Source organism: Amblyomma mixtum, chromosome 2 (assembly GCF_055824585.1).
Source record: "Amblyomma mixtum isolate Tamu chromosome 2, ASM5582458v1, whole genome shotgun sequence".
Taxonomy (NCBI): Eukaryota; Metazoa; Arthropoda; class Arachnida; order Ixodida; family Ixodidae; genus Amblyomma; species Amblyomma mixtum.
Genome location: NC_143013.1, coordinates 302,662,707 through 302,679,132, shown reverse-complemented (window position 1 = coordinate 302,679,132; position 16,426 = coordinate 302,662,707). Strand labels below are relative to the sequence as shown.

Genomic DNA, 16,426 nt, shown 5'->3' with positions numbered 1-16,426 from the left:
GGATCTGAGGTTGGACAAAACGAAGATCGCAGGATTCTCAAAGATTGACAAGGGATCATTGTATGCAAAACTTGGACTCTGCATCGGCCATCCATGCATGATTGTCCGCAACACTATTGTCACCGTCGGCCCAGTCAACAGATCAGTAGTAAAACTTTGCTTTGTGCAACATGACTTGCATGGAAGAGTCATCAGCCGTGGCTACAATTCCCTGATGGCATCGGCATGGTTGCAAGAAGCAAAGGCCAACATCTGTGGATGCACGAGGCTGCAATTTTGCCCACTTGAGCACCAATTGAACTCGTTCACTTCGGCTGCCACCTCAGAGGGAAAGGCGTTTCCCACATCATACTCAAACAAACTATATTGCCAGTGTCACAAGCATATGCAATCACCATCCACAAATCACAAGGAGGAATTTGATTCGGTATTAATGAAGTACGCCCAACCGTACTGTCAAAAAGTGGTATATGTCACACTCACTAACAAGAAGGGCGAATTCAAATTCTACGACGTCAAGGAAAACCGCGATCAAGCTCTTGCAGACGGATTCCACGTACTACACGCGAACACTCACTCCCTACCATCACAAAAGAATGCGATGAAATGCCAGAGGCTGCAAAGCTATTTGTCGCATGCCTGAACTTGCGCTTGGTGTCCAAACACAAGAACAATGTGGCGCATGACATCAATGTCAATCAGGCTTCAACCTGCATCACAAACCTGGATGAACCCCAGCGACAGCCACGAGATACAGGGATACCGATATGTCTGCGGTGGTCAGAGGCCAAGCAACGCAGCGGCACGAGTTGCAATATACATCTTGAGAAAAAAACAGCGCAGGAACAGGGACACAAGAAAAGAAGACGACGGGACAGCCGCTGCATGCGATGTACGAACTCGCTCAACTCGCCGTTTTACTGCAATATACATCAAACACGACTTCGAAGTCACTCCACTGCAACTCGGAGAATGGTATGAACACGGCGAAATAAGTGCAGTCGCCCTTGCCACAGGACTCGAATTAAACGCATGAGTGACCCAGCCGGCATTTTCCGACTCTCAGGGCTACAAAGTACACTTCGAGAGTACGTCTTGAAATATATATCGTTTTTCGTGCGGCTTCTGAGAACTTCGGAGTCCAGAGCTTAAAAGATCGCAGTTCGCGTGGCTGGACATATGGCAGAAAACGAAAGCAGTGAAGAAAGCTTACAAGTGGTCAGCAAGCCGTGCACGGCTTCTCCTCTTTTAATAATTTTTTTTTTTTTGGGGGGGGGGGGGGGGGGGGGTGTGCTTAATATAGCCTATACTTAGTTGGTTTTTAACAATGCCAGAATTCCATGCCGCGATCTAGACGCGTTTATTCTGAGTCTTATAAACTGGAAAGCTGGATATTAGTTGTCTCGCATAAAGAAATCCGGTCTTATGCCCCCGTTTTCAGTTGCTTGAATACCAAGCAGCAGTCGGGTTTTGTTGAAAAATATTTGTAACATATGCATTGTGGCAGGCAACATCTGGGGTGCTTTCTTTCCTGAAAGACTGCATACGACTACGAAAAGAATAGCTGTTTTTATGGAAAAATTTGAGTTTCCTGTAGCCAGGCAGAGACTAGAGCTCGCAGAATTGGAGCTAGGAAATTCTTCTGGCTGCCAGCAGAATAGATACTGCCTTGCATTATCCTAGGTCTGAAAGGCAAACATCTCTTTTGCACAGAGCGGACATTGTGGTGTCCATGAAAGCACCAGTTCGGAACAGCCGGCGCCGCAAGCGCACGTGCCAGATGACAACCTGGCATATATGCATGGGCAGCAACAGTTCCCGGTAAGCAGTGCAAATATAACCTTATTTCGCAGTATATTTGTTTGATGCTTCAAAGTCCTTTGTACACTCATAAATACTGTGCCTGCATTTCTAGGAACCTCTTCTCGAAAGGGAGCTGCTGCCAAAGTCCCCAGATCATGTTTATGATCACGATTCTAATATCTCAGGTGTTTCAAGTATAGAAGATCTACCTGTAGCCCCAGCTCCCTCAAGTATGGAGGACCTGCCTAATCAAAGAATTTTAGAGCTTTTTAAGAGTGCAGTCACTGAAGAAATTGTAATGTCAAAAGGTGACATATTTCTTCTAATTCTGAAGTACTCGCAGCGCCATCACTTGACATTAACTGGTCTATAAACCTTGTTGAATTAATTAATTTAATGTTCAACCAGCCAATTCTGCCCACGTCAAAGTACCTCCTTGAGAAGTTGCTTGAACAAGGTGACAGAATGTGGTTGCATTATTACTGCCCTACGTGCATTGTATATTTTGGAGAAGTTGGAGAAGACCCTGCGAAGGTCTTGTAAAAGATCGCAGTATCAATAAATAAATCAATAAATAATAAATAAGTTGGAAAAAGAAAGCTGTTTGAGTGCCCTGTGTGCAGCAAGGAGTGGCAAGTCTCTGAAGCACCTTTCTTTGTGATGTTGGATGTTGTTCCCCAACTCAAAAAAGTGTTGAAAGACTATGAGCTTCTTGATCTCACTGAGCCCTTACCGTACACTGACGTGCTGTCTGATATTTGTGATGGAGAAATGCACAGGGAATTTGCTGCTGCAGCTGCTGATGCTGGCCATAGGATCAGCTTTACTCTGAATGCTCATGGCGCCCCACTGTTTAAATCTAGTAACACCTCAATTTGGCCTGTTCAGCTTATAGTAAATGAAGTTCCTGCTGCAGAAAGGATGCGAACGCTTGTGGTGGCTGCTTTGTGGTTTGGTAAGGAGAAACCATGCATGGAGATGTTTCAAAATATTTTTCTGCAGGATATAAACAACCTCTCCATGAATGGCTTCTTGCTGAACTACAAAGGTCAGCCACAAGTTTTCCATGCCTTCTGCATTTGTTGCTCTGTTGATTCAGTAGCAAGAGCACCAATGCAAGGTGTAACACAGTTCAATGGGTATTATGGCTGCAACTGGTGCCTCCAAAAAGGTGAGAGAATTGGGAGGGCAACTAAATATCCGGTAGTAACCAATGTTCCGGAGCGAACAGAGGAGCAGATGATGGAAGACATGGAAGCTGCCATTGAAGAAGGAAGACCTGCGAATGGTGTGAAAACTGTTTCCCCACTTGTCAACCTGCAACACTTTCATATAGTCTGGAGCTTTGTTCCCGACTATATGCACTGTGTTCTTTTGGGAGTGGGGAAACAGTTTCTATAGATGTGGCTTCAGTCTTCCACACATCCCTACTACATACGCTCGGAGCAACAGCTTGATAAGAGGCTTAAATTAATAGCTCCTCCAAATGAGGTAAGAAGATTACCAAGGCCAACTCGTGAGAGGAGGTTGTGGAAGGCCAAGGAGTGGGAAAACTGGATTTTGTTCTATAGTTTGCCAGTCCTAGAAGGCATACTAGGAAACAAATACTTGCATCACTGGGCTTATCTTGTTGAGGCCTTGCATACTTTGTTGCTGGAAAAGGTGTCATTCCCAGACCTTGAAGTTGCTGAAATGCACTTGGTGACCTTCCATGGCTATGCACAGCACTTGTACGGTAAGGAGTGCATGACGTATAACATGCACCAGCTTCTTCACCTGAGAAAGAGCGTGTGCCAGTGGGGTCCACTCCGGGCTCATTCAGTGTTTCCTTTTGAGTCTGGGAATGGCACCTTAAAAGAGGCTGTAAAGGCTTCAAATGGCATTCCTCATCAGATATGTCGTGTGCTACAAGTGGATGGCTTAGTCCACAAGCTCACTGAGGTCACGACAGCTCCCAGTGTTGCTTCCTACTGTGCGGTTCTAGATTCGGGCTCTAGAACACAAAAGAGCCTTGCTATTCCTGGAGAGACTTGGTTCTTTGGCAGGGGCTCGCCATTCTTGCCACTGTATGAATTAAAGAACATTCAAATGCTGCCTGAAAGGCCTGTGCAGTATGCACGAACGTTTAGAAATGGCTGCATTTTTACGACAAATAACTCATTTATTTTACTGTCCGACGGGTTGTACGGCATCACAAGGAACATTCTTTGCTGTGGCAATACTGCATTTGCTGTTGTTCAGATACTAAAGCGTGCACCTGCAAAGTTTGGTGCTGTAACTTCACGTCATCTGCTGAGAGTAGCAAGACGTGAACGTTTGCTCCCATTGCTGCCATTCGCGCAAATTGAAAAGACTTGTGTGTTCATTAACCTGGGAGACACATACATCTCGGCAGTCTCGAGGTCTTTGAATCTTTAGAGAAGTAGGAACATCAAACTTTTGCTCGCTTCTTTCTTTGAATGGCATGTAGGACATCAATAGGCTTGAATCATTGTGTGAAATTTTCTTGTGCCGGTTGCTTTATAACAAATACCTTCTCACAGTTGTATTGATTTGAACAGCTGGACAGTGACTATAATGTCACAGACTGGTCAATGTAGAACTCGCACAAGGAATACAAAAGGCTGATATATTATCACAGCATTATAACTCAGCGATTAGATGCTGTGTGAAGTAGCCGATGTAGCGACTGAAAATGAGTCCTTTCATAAAATGCCTGAGACCGCCTGATACAAGCCTCAAAGTTTGGTTTACTGATCCAGAAAGAGGTATTAATGTACAGGGAATGCTTGTGGCATCGAAAATGCAGAGATGCCACATAGATCTGAACTCAGGCCACGGAAATGAACAGCTTTAAATTTGATTTCCATCAGAGAGAAATCTTGCATGGCTGCCAAATTTGGTGGAGGTAAAGGCAAACAAGGAAAAAACCTATTGTATTAGTTTCATTAGGAAATGCTAACCTCAGAACTCCACCGGAGCTGCCCTTTAAGGAAAGGTTAGGTTTAGGTTTATGGGGTTTAATGTCCCAAAGCGACTCAGGCTACGATGGACGCCGTAGTGGAGGGCTACGGATAATTTCGACCACCTGAGGTTCTGTAACATGCGTTGACATCGCACAGCACAAAGGCCCTAGCGTTTCACCTCCGTCGAAATGCGACCACTGCAGCCGGGATCGGACCCGTGTCTTTTAGGACTTTAAGGAAAATTTTGGCCTTAATTGACACATAGAGCCACCGTGACTGGGATTCTATACCACATTCTTGGGCTCAACAGTCTAACTTCATAGGCACAAAGCCACTAATAGCAATTCAGTGCAATGCCTTACCCATGGCCACGTCATCAGATGAGATGCCTCACAAAGTCATTGTGTGTTTTTCCATCACAGTCAGAAGTTCTAACTCTGCAGCTAGTGGTATGTATGGTGTAGTGGTATTCATATAGTCCTTTTCCTTTTGTGATTAATTTGTCTTCGAACACTGGGAAACTGCTTCTTATTTTTTGCCATAAATTATGCTGCGGGCACTCAAACAGCTTTATGTTCACCTTTTGTAAATGCTGATATGTTTATGCTGCAAGAATTTTTAATTGAGGTTCTTGCTGGTATGTGTAGTGTCAGTGTGCTATGTGTTGAAAAAGAGCAGAAGTCAGAAGTGCATGCCTGTTTTCTTGTAGTGTTTGCACTGTTGACCTTAGCCTCATATGAGGACTTGAAATTCGTATCTTCAAGAAAGATGTTGCATAAGACATGAGCTATAAATAGCACTCACTGAAAGCATTAAATTAATGCTGTATCTCTTGCGATTATTTGTTCTTGTATCAATGTTCCTGCAAGAGGTACCTTGGCAGACTACTTGTCATTCCATGCTTTAATTCATGCTGCGTGCACTCAAACAGTTTTTGTTCACCTGCTGTAAATACTGTCTTTTATATTTTGTATATACTGAAAGTATTATTACTTCACATTTTGCATGTGCTATGTCGAGTACAGTGTTTCAAAAAGACGTCATGATGAACGCTTTTTTCTTGTAATGTTCGCTGTGTATATCTTCTGCCTCTGTGAGGGTATGCATCCAAGATTATAGTTACTTGTATGTTCAAGTGATGTTAAGGTCATAGTGTTCACAGAATAATCTGGACATACTGTGCTCTAGTTATTTTATATAGGAGACTCTCTTGGCTTTGCTACAGCAGTTGAGTGCTGAGTGTACTCGAAAGGTGCTGTTTCAATACCAGTGTTAGTGTCTCATTCTCTCGTATGCTACTTCATGGACATCTGGACAAGGAAGGGACTTGAGCTAGCATTGTGACTTGAACATTAAAATGGCTTATTTTCATGCCCACTTGTTTCTGATGTTGCTGGACATTTTTGTTGTGCAACATGTCATCTCATTTGCTGAACTGTGTGTTTTAAATGATGTGCTTGTAATGGATAATTCATTTTATATCAAATTAAAAATGATAATCATACAGGTACACAAAGCATTAAACCTGACATGTGAGAGCATATTTATTGCAGGAATTAACATGTAAATGTGATGATTTTTTGCCAGCTAGATGAAGGGAATATGGTAAATTCTGAAAATGGAAGAACTTTTCCCAAAAACTCAATTCTGGCAGAACCTTTGCTCCCTGCTACTAAACTTAAATTGGGTGACACAAATGAAATATATGACACCAGTTAGGAGCTTCAAAACCAATTGGTGTGCCCAATTGGAAATTGCAGAACCATTTGGAATATCCAATTAGGAGGTGATATCCCATTGGAATCTTGAGAACCAATTGGATGAACGAATTGGGGAGATGACACCAATTGGAATCTCTGGTACCAATTAGGTAATCCAATTGGTAAAACCAATTAGAGTCCTGCGTCCAATTGGTTTCACTTGGGATCAGTTGGTTCCAGTTGGAACCAATTGGAATTCCCAATTGTTTTTTTTTTTTTACTGGGAATTATATCATTGCGTGTATCTCACACTCAACACTTCGGAACACGACGCTGCCTAATTCGTCATGAACAAACCTCTCGAAATCCGATCGAACGCGCTTGTCTTTCTAGGAGACTTCAACCAAGGCGCTCGAAGCAACAAATTTCTCAACATTCTACTGCAAGTCCTTCAAGCTGAACTCGCTAACTCCCGCACCGAAATCACGGCGGCAAGAGGCACATGCATCGATCTGGCATTTCACGATAAGGAATCCATCAAAGATCTCAATTATGTGTCTACGCACTTCAAACATCATAAAGCTATGGGACTCTCAGCCGGCCCGAGCCCGTCACCTCCGCCGCCAGCCTCATGAAAAAATAACATTAGTTTACCATACAGGTCGAAGCAAGGCGGTCGCAGAGGGCTGCAGGGTCGGACTCCGGTGAGCCGACGACCGGCAGCACGAGCCAGCATGTCCATGGAATCAGTCGATAGCCGCGCTGGGCCCTGACACTCCGCAGGCGCGTCCACCTCACTGTCGGTTGTTACAAAAGGACTGGTTGCATGGTTGTGTCAGTGGCCTCGGGACAGGCCGATAAAAGGCTTCACTTCATCTAGCGCACAAAAAACACGGACGGAGAAACGCACCAACAGCTCGTTTGTGGTGTCAATCTGCCCATCAGTGTTCCGTTTTTAGTGCGCAGGGCTAATGGCCGTTTCACATGATGCGACGCGAACGAAAAACTTCGGTCCAGTCGCAGTGTCGCAGCGGCGCCAGTCGCGACAGCCCTTTCACATGCTTGCGGCGCCTGCGATTTCTGTTGGTGCGGCACGAGCGGCCCACGCATAATTTTCCAATAATAAACGTAGAACACGCTTAAAGTTTCATTTTTTATTGAATTAATGTGCTGTTATTAAAATATCAAGTACTTTATGCAAATAAGGTATTCTTAAGTTTTTGCTTTTGTACGCAACTACGATGAGCAGCTCGTTAAATAATGCACGTGACATGTTGAGAAATCAACAGACCCGAGCGCGTGGAGGAAAAAAAGGTTTTTTCTTCCTCGCCCGAGCGCTTCCAAACAAAGTGAAAATACCTCTGGTGCAGTTTCGACGTCTTCTGCTACGTCGTTTCCTGTGATGTCACACTTTTGAATTCTATTGGCTGACGGCCGCGTCGTTCGCAACGATCGCTGCGACTGTGCGGCGTGCGACCAACTGGTTGGAAGCCTGCCGCAGCCACTTTGCGACGGGAGCGGCGTGCCTTTCTGTCGTAGTGCGGCTGAAATCGCAGTGCGCTGTGGCAAGAATCGCACCATGTGAAACGGGCATAAGTGAAACCGCGGGAAAGTTGAGCTAACCCACGTGCCCACGTCCCACGTGACTACAGCGAAGTGCCCAGCCAAGCCAAGTCACCAAGTGATTTCAGTAAAAACTTGGCTTGTCTCGACTTCGAATGCATCGGCCCAGCCATTTCCGTCTATGTTCATTTCAGCATGGCGGCACACAGTACAGGTGAGAGCAGACGCGTGGTATTCAACATGTTGTTGATTACGCTTGCTAACTGGCGACATCAGTTTGAAAAACTGTTTATTGCTGGGCGCAGTGTTCTTTAAACTGTCAGTGTAGTTTAGTTTTTATTGAATCGTCGTAGTTCTTCAAGGCAGCGCAAAAACGAATCGTGTGCCAGCGAACTGGCATCATCCTTCAACGTCTTTGCATTTACTGCTTTGGCATTTTCTGGCAGCTGTTGCATCGGTAATGCTGTCGCCTTCAATAGAGAGAACGCCTGGCTTCTCTTTCTTTTTTTTCTCAGAGTCGTTTGTCTAGCGCCTTTGTTTCACTACATTACATGTGATGTAAGTACTACGAAAGTACTTAACATGCTTTCATTTATTTATTTGTCCCTTAAAGGCCCCGAAGGCATTGCAGTGCTTTCACATGTTTGTTATTTTTACTGAGAATTCCATACCCGTTGAAGTTAACAAATTTTCCTTCTCCTCAGATGATGAAGTTGAGCATAGCGCCGACGAAGATCGACCGGAGCTTGCCAGCGGCTCTGACGAGTCGGCTGCCGAGGGTAACGAGGCATGGGCCGACGTGCTTGGCAAGCTTTTGCACACCAAGGCACCAAGAACGAAGACACCCATTCTTTTCAAGGCCAAGAAGGACGGACAAAAGCGCCAGAAGCCGGCCACAGTTCTTGAAATTGTCGATGACCAGGGAGAAGTAAAAGAACGAGAAAAGGAAACTATAACTGACGAGCCAGAGGTCCTGTCTAAACGAGCCCTGCGGGAAAGGAAAGAGAAGGTTTGGGCTCGCTTTTTAGTCGTATTGAGTAGTATGTTGTAACCTTTCTGATCGTGTGACCACATTGATTTCAAGACCAAATTTTTATCAAGCTTCAGAAAACTAGTTAGAGGTAGGGTGTTGAAGTAATACTTCTGTGCACAGTAGAATTATCAGTGCTGTGGAAATGCTCTTAGTAGCTGTAAAATTAGCAGTTCATCAAGTGCCTATACCTACAAGATCAGCAAAATTGTTCCGGTTAGAATTTTGGGCTGAGCACTTCAAATTTTCCTTTTGTCTTTGGAGCTGATAAAATAAACCTTGTGCTTTTTTGTTGTGGTTGTATTCATAACGTGGTAATTTTATCGTTTCTAATTGCTTGGCGTAACATATTATAGAACCGTGATCGTGAACCTTGCATAGCTTCAGCAGTGCAGGCTAGAACAGGTTTCGATCAGCGAATTATATAAACACGCAACTTCTTGCAATGGTGCTGGTTCGCTAGCATTGTGGCTGCTGTGATGTTAGTGCAAACTATGTATGGCAGTTTTCATCATGGCATTTCTTTTTATTTTATTTCAGAAACGACAATGGGAAGAGATGAGCAGGGTCAAACCAGCCCAAGATGAAGTTGAAAAGCGGCTGGCACGTATTGCTACAAAGTGAGCAGCATTTTTGTCAGTGTTCTCAGCCTCTGACGTTAAGTGGTGTAGATGGCACGGCAGAACAGAATCCGCGGCAGTATCTAGGACTTGGCTGAGACATATTTTATCCAGTCCAATTGGTGAGATTTCAATGTTCACATTGCTTATGTGCTAACTGAATTCATCATGAAGGGTCTCGAATGGTGTGGCAAATCAAAAGATGACAAAGCCCGCAAGTTGAGCTGTTGTCATGGCACTTGCGCCGCTGGGCCAGTTGGTTCATTTTGACTTTAAGAAGGCGAAATGTAATACCCGTGCCACACGCGCACAAGAAATGGCAGTAAATGCTTAAGGCCTTAAGTTTGTTAATGCCATTATTTCCGGAGTTGGTGCTACACGTCCACATTTAATGCCATTATCGGAAGTGACGATGGCGATAACGCTTGCAAAGTAGTTAAAAGGTTCATCTGAATATAAACATTCTTAATGAGCACAATATATCGGGAATGTTGTTCAAATGTAATGTAAAAACGATTTTCCAGAAAATACGGCAGTTCCTGCTTTACAAGTCGAAAAAGTAGCCATAAACTCGCATGTCAGCACATAAGTCGAGAGTACCTGTCAATAAGGCTGTTTAAAATAGCGCTCTTCGCATCGAAAATGCGGTATAGATGCCTCATCTGACTGAAAGTTAAGAATTAACCATTTACTACTGGTTAGAAAGTTGTTACTAACAAAGCTGCATGCTTTTCTGCATGTGGAATGGGAACGAGAGTACGCGTTGCACGGGCGAATGAGTTGTGGCGAACTCAGTAGGTCGCGAATGGCAGTAAGGCTAATGCCATTAAATTTATGCGTGTGGCACCGCATGAATGCCATTAAAACTTAAGGCAGTAAGCACTTAATGGCATTAAGTCTGTCCGTGTGGCACGGGTATAACAAGCAGGGCACAAGAGAGGGGTTGGGAAGCACTTATCCCATCCAGTTTAGTATGTCATCCGTCTCTTACTACGTCTGTAGCAGGAAGCCTATTCTTATGCACCGGAAAAAGGCTTGTGTTTAGCCTTATGTGGCACTCATTGTTTGTGGTACTGACTGCTAATGCTAGCTGGCACCATTTTTGTATTGTATTTTCATGGGCTGCACTGCCTCGCTCTGTTCCCAGGCACTTTCTGTGAAGATAAAGAGTGTATTAGGCAGTGAAAAGCACTGGTACTTTTGGGGGCGCATACACTAGCATTGCTGTTAATGAAGAAAGAATTTGCATCTGCTGAATTCTTTCTGTTGGCTGCACTGCTGGACAACATTATTTTTGTTTCTTTCTCATCTGCCCAAACCAATTTTATGTTGGCTGCTCCTGTAAAGCTGTACTGTATTTGGATATCCTCATCAACAGCCCACATTGCTGCCTCCGCATTGGAACATTGAGAGTAAAGTGCAAAGTATGAGGTGCTTGTCATAGCGGGTGCTTCCTCTCAAGCATTCCTTTGTGTATGCAATGCATGTACCTTATGCTTTAATAACTATCTTCTGGGCCACCAAGTGATGTTCGGCTGCATTTTATTTTTAATAGTATTCTTGCTACAAAACAATATAACTGGAAACCCTATAGTTGGGTACAGGAGCGCAGCTGCCCATCTTCCAGGCTGGTTTCCATCATCACCTATGTCAGAACTGAATCGCAATGAAAAGTCAGTATCTTCAGACTCACTGCTGCATTAATGTAGGCAAAGTGGAGTCCCGAGATTTGCGACATTTTAGAGCACAGGTCACGCATGTGGAGGCTGCCAAGCAACTTTGACGCCAGTGCATCTTCGGAGCACATTAAACAAATGCCGCCTTGCAGGAAAAAAAGAACTACATCGAAAATGAAATTTTATTTCTCTAATTACAAGTCAGATGATGGAGCGTGCCCGTAAGCAACACAGAAGGCTCCGAAGTCTAGCTTTGAAGTCGTCGTAGCGGGCAATGAGCGCAAAACTGTGTCCTCACAGTTCATGAAAAAAATGCCATCTCGTGGGGGAAAAGCAAACTACATCGGAAATGAAACTTCGATTCTTTGTCTACAAGTTTGATGCACAGCGCGCCTGTAAGCAACACAGAAAGTTCCAAAATTGGTGCACAAACAATGAAGCTGGCCAGTATCAGTAGGGTACAGTGTTGTAATGCCAGAAAGGCTGCTTTACTAAAAATGGAGGGGAAAATGTCCCGTATTTAAATTTCTGCAGTAAATTAGTCTTCTGCTGCCTAACAATCATAGATGTAGCCAGAAAAGCCCATATACGTAGTCAATTTCTGCTAGGAACAAAAATTGGATGGAGTTTTCCTTATTGTCCCTTTAAAATGCACTGTGACAATTAAACTGAAATGCTTTTTCAGGGGTGTTGTACAGCTCTTCAATGCTGTCAAGACTCATCAAAAGGAAGTCGAAGAGAAGCTGCGCTCAGCTGGTCGGTCGGAGACCAAGCGTGACAAAGTCATGAAATCATTCAGCAAAGGTGCATTTCTGGACATGCTCAAGGAGAACAAGGTGCAGTAGAAATCTTGCTGTTAATTTTCCTTTTTGAACTTTGCTCTGTAAAGTGTTGAAACATATTGGAAAAGGCAAGACAACTCTCTCTCTCTCGAAAGCAAGCATCTTTTCTCCATTTTACTTTGTCTGTTAGGTAATATAATAACTCTTAGAATGGCTGCATTTTTTTCTAGTTCATAACTTTACTCGTTTCTATTTGCTTCAGGAGATTTCTGAAAGGGGTATATGTTATAGCAAAGTGAAAATGTGCTTGCTGCGTCATGTATAAATGCAAAGCAAGGCAAATGATTTCTTTTAATGAAAGTCTACTTTACTTATGAGCTGAATTCTTTGTGGCTGTCAGCGATACAAACTGCTTTCACTTTACTCTCTTGCATCTTGACTTGTCTGTGCTCGTGTAGAAAGTATTTAAAGGGACTGACTATTGCTCAGCCAGGGGGGGGGGGGGGGGGGGGGGAAGGGGGGGGGTTAGTGCGCCACACGACGGTGGCGCCACCAAGGCGCCAAGTGCATGCGCAGTGGGGAGCGGCACGGGCAGCGCCGGCCACGTGACGATGTCTAGGAAACGTCAAGGAATGTCTTGGATTGGTTACGGCATACTATGCCGCGATGAATTCAATGATTTTTGGTTACGGCGTATTACACCACTAATGACGTCATCACGATGACTGGCAGCTATAGTGTGACAGTTTTCGCGGGCGGACAGCAATGAGCCGTTAAAGGCTTTCGCCTTAGAATTGCCGTGGGCTTCTCCCGAAAAAAATTTCTGGCGACATGCCTGCAACTGAGCATAGCGTCTGATGAGATTACGATGGAAATGAAGAAATCTTACCTCGTATTGTGAAAATTGAGCACTGTAATATCAAAAATGCGATTTATTACTTTCTTTTTTCATTGAAAATCGCATAACACAAGCTGAAGCAATATCCTACAGTGAAATATTTCCATTATTAATGTATCCAGCCATGTGACCACATCTCAGTAAAATATTACTTGTATGTTGTTAAGTGCTTTCTTTTTTTCTTTCAGAAGTGTTTGTGGTACTGTTGTCTTATAGTTTATTTTATCTCTAGTGTCCCCCTCAATGAAAAGCAATTCTCCCTTCACCTCGCCAATGAAGTGCTTTGAGGTTTTGTTACTGTACAATAGCACCATGTTTTGCATTCCTTGGTTGAAGCAGTAACCACATTCCACTAAACTGTCGTCGACAAGGCGTACATCACTATGCCATGATGCTACACTGTGCTAAAACTGCCCAATTACTTTCTGGCAGCTGGGACTATATTAATTTTTAGTTCATCGCTTTTGCCAGTCTGCAGTTGCTATCACGTCCACTGATCATGGTTTCCAGCATCAGGATACAAATAAATGAGTGCAAGGCTGAGATCTGGGCGAGTTGGTATGCATTCATACTGTCTTGTCTTGTCTTGTTGTTGTCCCGCCTTTTTTGCGCTGTTCACCAGTATAAATAAATGAGTGCATCTACTGATTGAAAAATTTTGGGTAAAGATTTCCTACACCACTTCTAATAAAACCATTGCAGAATCGGGCACCTTGCACCTTAAGTTTTCCATTGCACTGAAAAAAAAATTGGCTGTGGTTTAGCTCTGGTTAAACCTGGTTAGTAGCGAGAGACGCCGAACTCGGTACGTCGTCTTCGGCCGTCGCAGATTCACTGTCGGAGGCTAAGCGAGCTCGTCTAACCGCGTAATCATTACAGTGCTTATCGAGACGTTTGACACGCTCTTCTTCTTCGGTCTCTTCGGCGTGCTGTCTCCTCCTTGTTTCGTTCCTTCGCCGAAGTCTGGCTTCTTTCAGCCTAGCCTACTCAGCGCTCTCCATAACGGCTCGTCTCCTGCTACGCCGAACCGTTTATATATATATATATATATATATATATATATACACACACACACTGCGACACCCCCTCTCCCTCTACTACGCATGCACACAACTGGTGAGGCGAGCAGCGTCTGCTCCACAATGAGTGCAATGGCAGTGTGATGTCATGCCAGACGGCGTGGCGTCCGCCACCTGCGGCGGTTGCTAGGCAACGGCTCAAGGTCGGTGTGACCACGGCCGAGGTGTAACCATGGCGAAAGTGCGACCGTGCTGAAGAGGCAAAGCGGCTGGCGTAGTGTAGCTCTCGCTACAAAAACTGAGTGCTTACGATTCACCTGTCTGCCCTTTTAACAAAACACCGGAGTGTCTCATCTTGCTCAGCTATTGGCTGTGTTATGCTGACTATTCTATAATTTCATCTGCCCTGTTGTAACCGCAGAAAGTTTGTTTGCAGGACAAACCGGCGGAAAAGCAGCAGTCATGGGGAGTGCTTCGAGACGATTTCATGCTTGGTGCTGAAATGAAGGACTGGGACAAGGAAGAAGAAGAAGCCTCCTAGCTTCTTTGCTTCTTTACAAGCAGCACTCTGTACATAGTGTATAAAATCAGTTTTGTTAAAACCTATTCTGTGTGCTCTTTCGTTATACTGGTAGTTCGACGCAGCGCCAGAGAAGTAGTCTTCTTTTTCCCCCTGCAAGATGGCAGTAATGAGCATGCCCTGCTTGACCCACCCCCCACAGGCTTGCATTATTTCTGCTGTTGATTTTGTATTCAAATGCAAGCCTTTGCATCCATGTCAGCTAACACATTTGCAAAGTGGTTTGATTTTCACACTTCTCAGGAGTTCATACAAACAGTAAAAGCAATTCTAATATTGTTTAATTCTTCACTTTATGTATTGCATGACCACCTCAAAGTGTTGGGAAGTCCAAGCCGATTGAGGTGGCATAACCATTGATTCAACATGAGCTTTTCAGGCTTGATGTATTTTGGTATTATGTGTGGTGTATTGTTTATTGAGCTAATAGAAAAAATTAGGTTTTTATTTCTGTCAGCATTGCCACAATGTGTGCAGTGCTGCAGTGATCCGCTAGAACCAAGGGATTGATGCAATTTAAATGAATTTTGGCACAAACAGAATGAAGATGAGAAAGGTATTTAAAGGCGTATAGACGCCTCTATTTAGTTGCATATTATCTTCCTTATAAGGATGCATGAGATATTAGAATACATGGAGCATTATTTTTTCTTTGCTTACAATCTGAATAATTTACAATGGAATTTCTTTTCTCGTGCAGTTTCTTTTAGAACTGAACGATGGCTGTGGCGTCAAAGGTGGCTTTAGGTCATGTGATACACAAAAAAACTGCAATATAATCACCGATGCGTCGTCATTTTGGCTCTTGAAGCACACTGGCTTAAGTGTTGTAGTGAATTAAAGCTGCGTATTGGCATTTGTGTTGCACTTTTTTCTTGCCTTGCATGACCTAAAGCCACCTTTGACGTCACAACCATCGTCCGGTTGATGAAACCGAGAAGAAATTCAGTTGTAAATTATTTAGCAGTCATAGGCAAATACCACACGGTAATCCGTGTATTCTGGTCGTCGCGGTGGCTCAGTGGTTATGGTGTTCAGCTGCTGGCCCGAAAAATGCGGGTTCGATCCGTGCCGTGACGGTCAAATTTCAATGGAGGCGAAAATCTAGAAGCCTGTGTACTGTGTGATGTCAGTGCGTGTTAAAGAACCACAGGTGGTCGAAATGTCCGGAGCCCTTCACTGCTACGTCCCTCATAAATTGAGTCACTTTGGGACGTTAAACCACCATAAACCAAACCGATATCTGTATTCTAATGTTTTAATGCATCATTACAGAGGAGAAAACATGCAACTAAAACTAACTGTCTGTACTCCATTAAGCGTCGGGTGGGTGCCAAATGCCAACTGTTTATTCATAGAAAAATTGCTCTACATTATACCTGCCTGCCCATCAGAACAGACAACAAAAGTTAGGATGTAACTGTCTAGGATAGCCTTAAAAAAAAAAGTTTCTTTTCACTCATACGAATATACGAGGTGCTTATGCAGCGAGCACAGAATTTATGAGGGCAGCTTTGACCTTGTTTTTTGTTATTGCCCTGATGGATGACGCCTCAATTTGTTTGAGAATTTCGCTTAAATCTGTCCATAATCCCTGAACTATACAACCTGATGTGTCGTGTGCACCCTTTTCTTTGGCCTGCCATGGTTGGTGAAACATTTCATGCTTGAAGACCTTGTAGAGCACTAAATAATGAGGACTAAGTTCCCTTCTCAGAGAACATATTATTGGCCTGTACACACTTGGTGCTGAAAGATAATTGTCCTCTGTAAACAAGCGTTAATTCTT

General features: G+C 43.9%; 1 protein-coding gene and 1 pseudogene across 1 annotated transcript; both read left to right on the top strand.

The window, feature by feature from the left end:
* Positions 1-2,408: 2,408 nt before the first annotated feature.
* Positions 2,409-5,053, top strand: LOC149364725 (uncharacterized; annotated as a pseudogene).
* Positions 5,054-8,177: 3,124 nt separating this feature from the next.
* Positions 8,178-14,663, top strand: LOC149364724 (RRP15-like protein). Its single transcript, XM_089574663.1, has 5 exons — positions 8,178-8,246; positions 8,737-9,041; positions 9,603-9,682; positions 12,044-12,194; positions 14,494-14,663. Exons 1-5 carry the CDS (start codon positions 8,228-8,230, stop codon positions 14,596-14,598), a joined length of 660 nt encoding a protein of 219 aa, XP_089430789.1. The 5' UTR covers positions 8,178-8,227; the 3' UTR covers positions 14,599-14,663.
* The last annotated feature ends 1,763 nt before the right edge of the window (positions 14,664-16,426 follow it).

Excerpts from the sequence above, each read along its gene's own strand:
- LOC149364724 (XM_089574663.1), top strand. Across the intron at positions 9,683-12,043 it reads CTGGCACGTATTGCTACAAA|GGGTGTTGTACAGCTCTTCA; the intron begins GTGAGCAGCATT and ends ATGCTTTTTCAG. Across the intron at positions 12,195-14,493 it reads ACATGCTCAAGGAGAACAAG|GACAAACCGGCGGAAAAGCA; the intron begins GTGCAGTAGAAA and ends GTTTGTTTGCAG.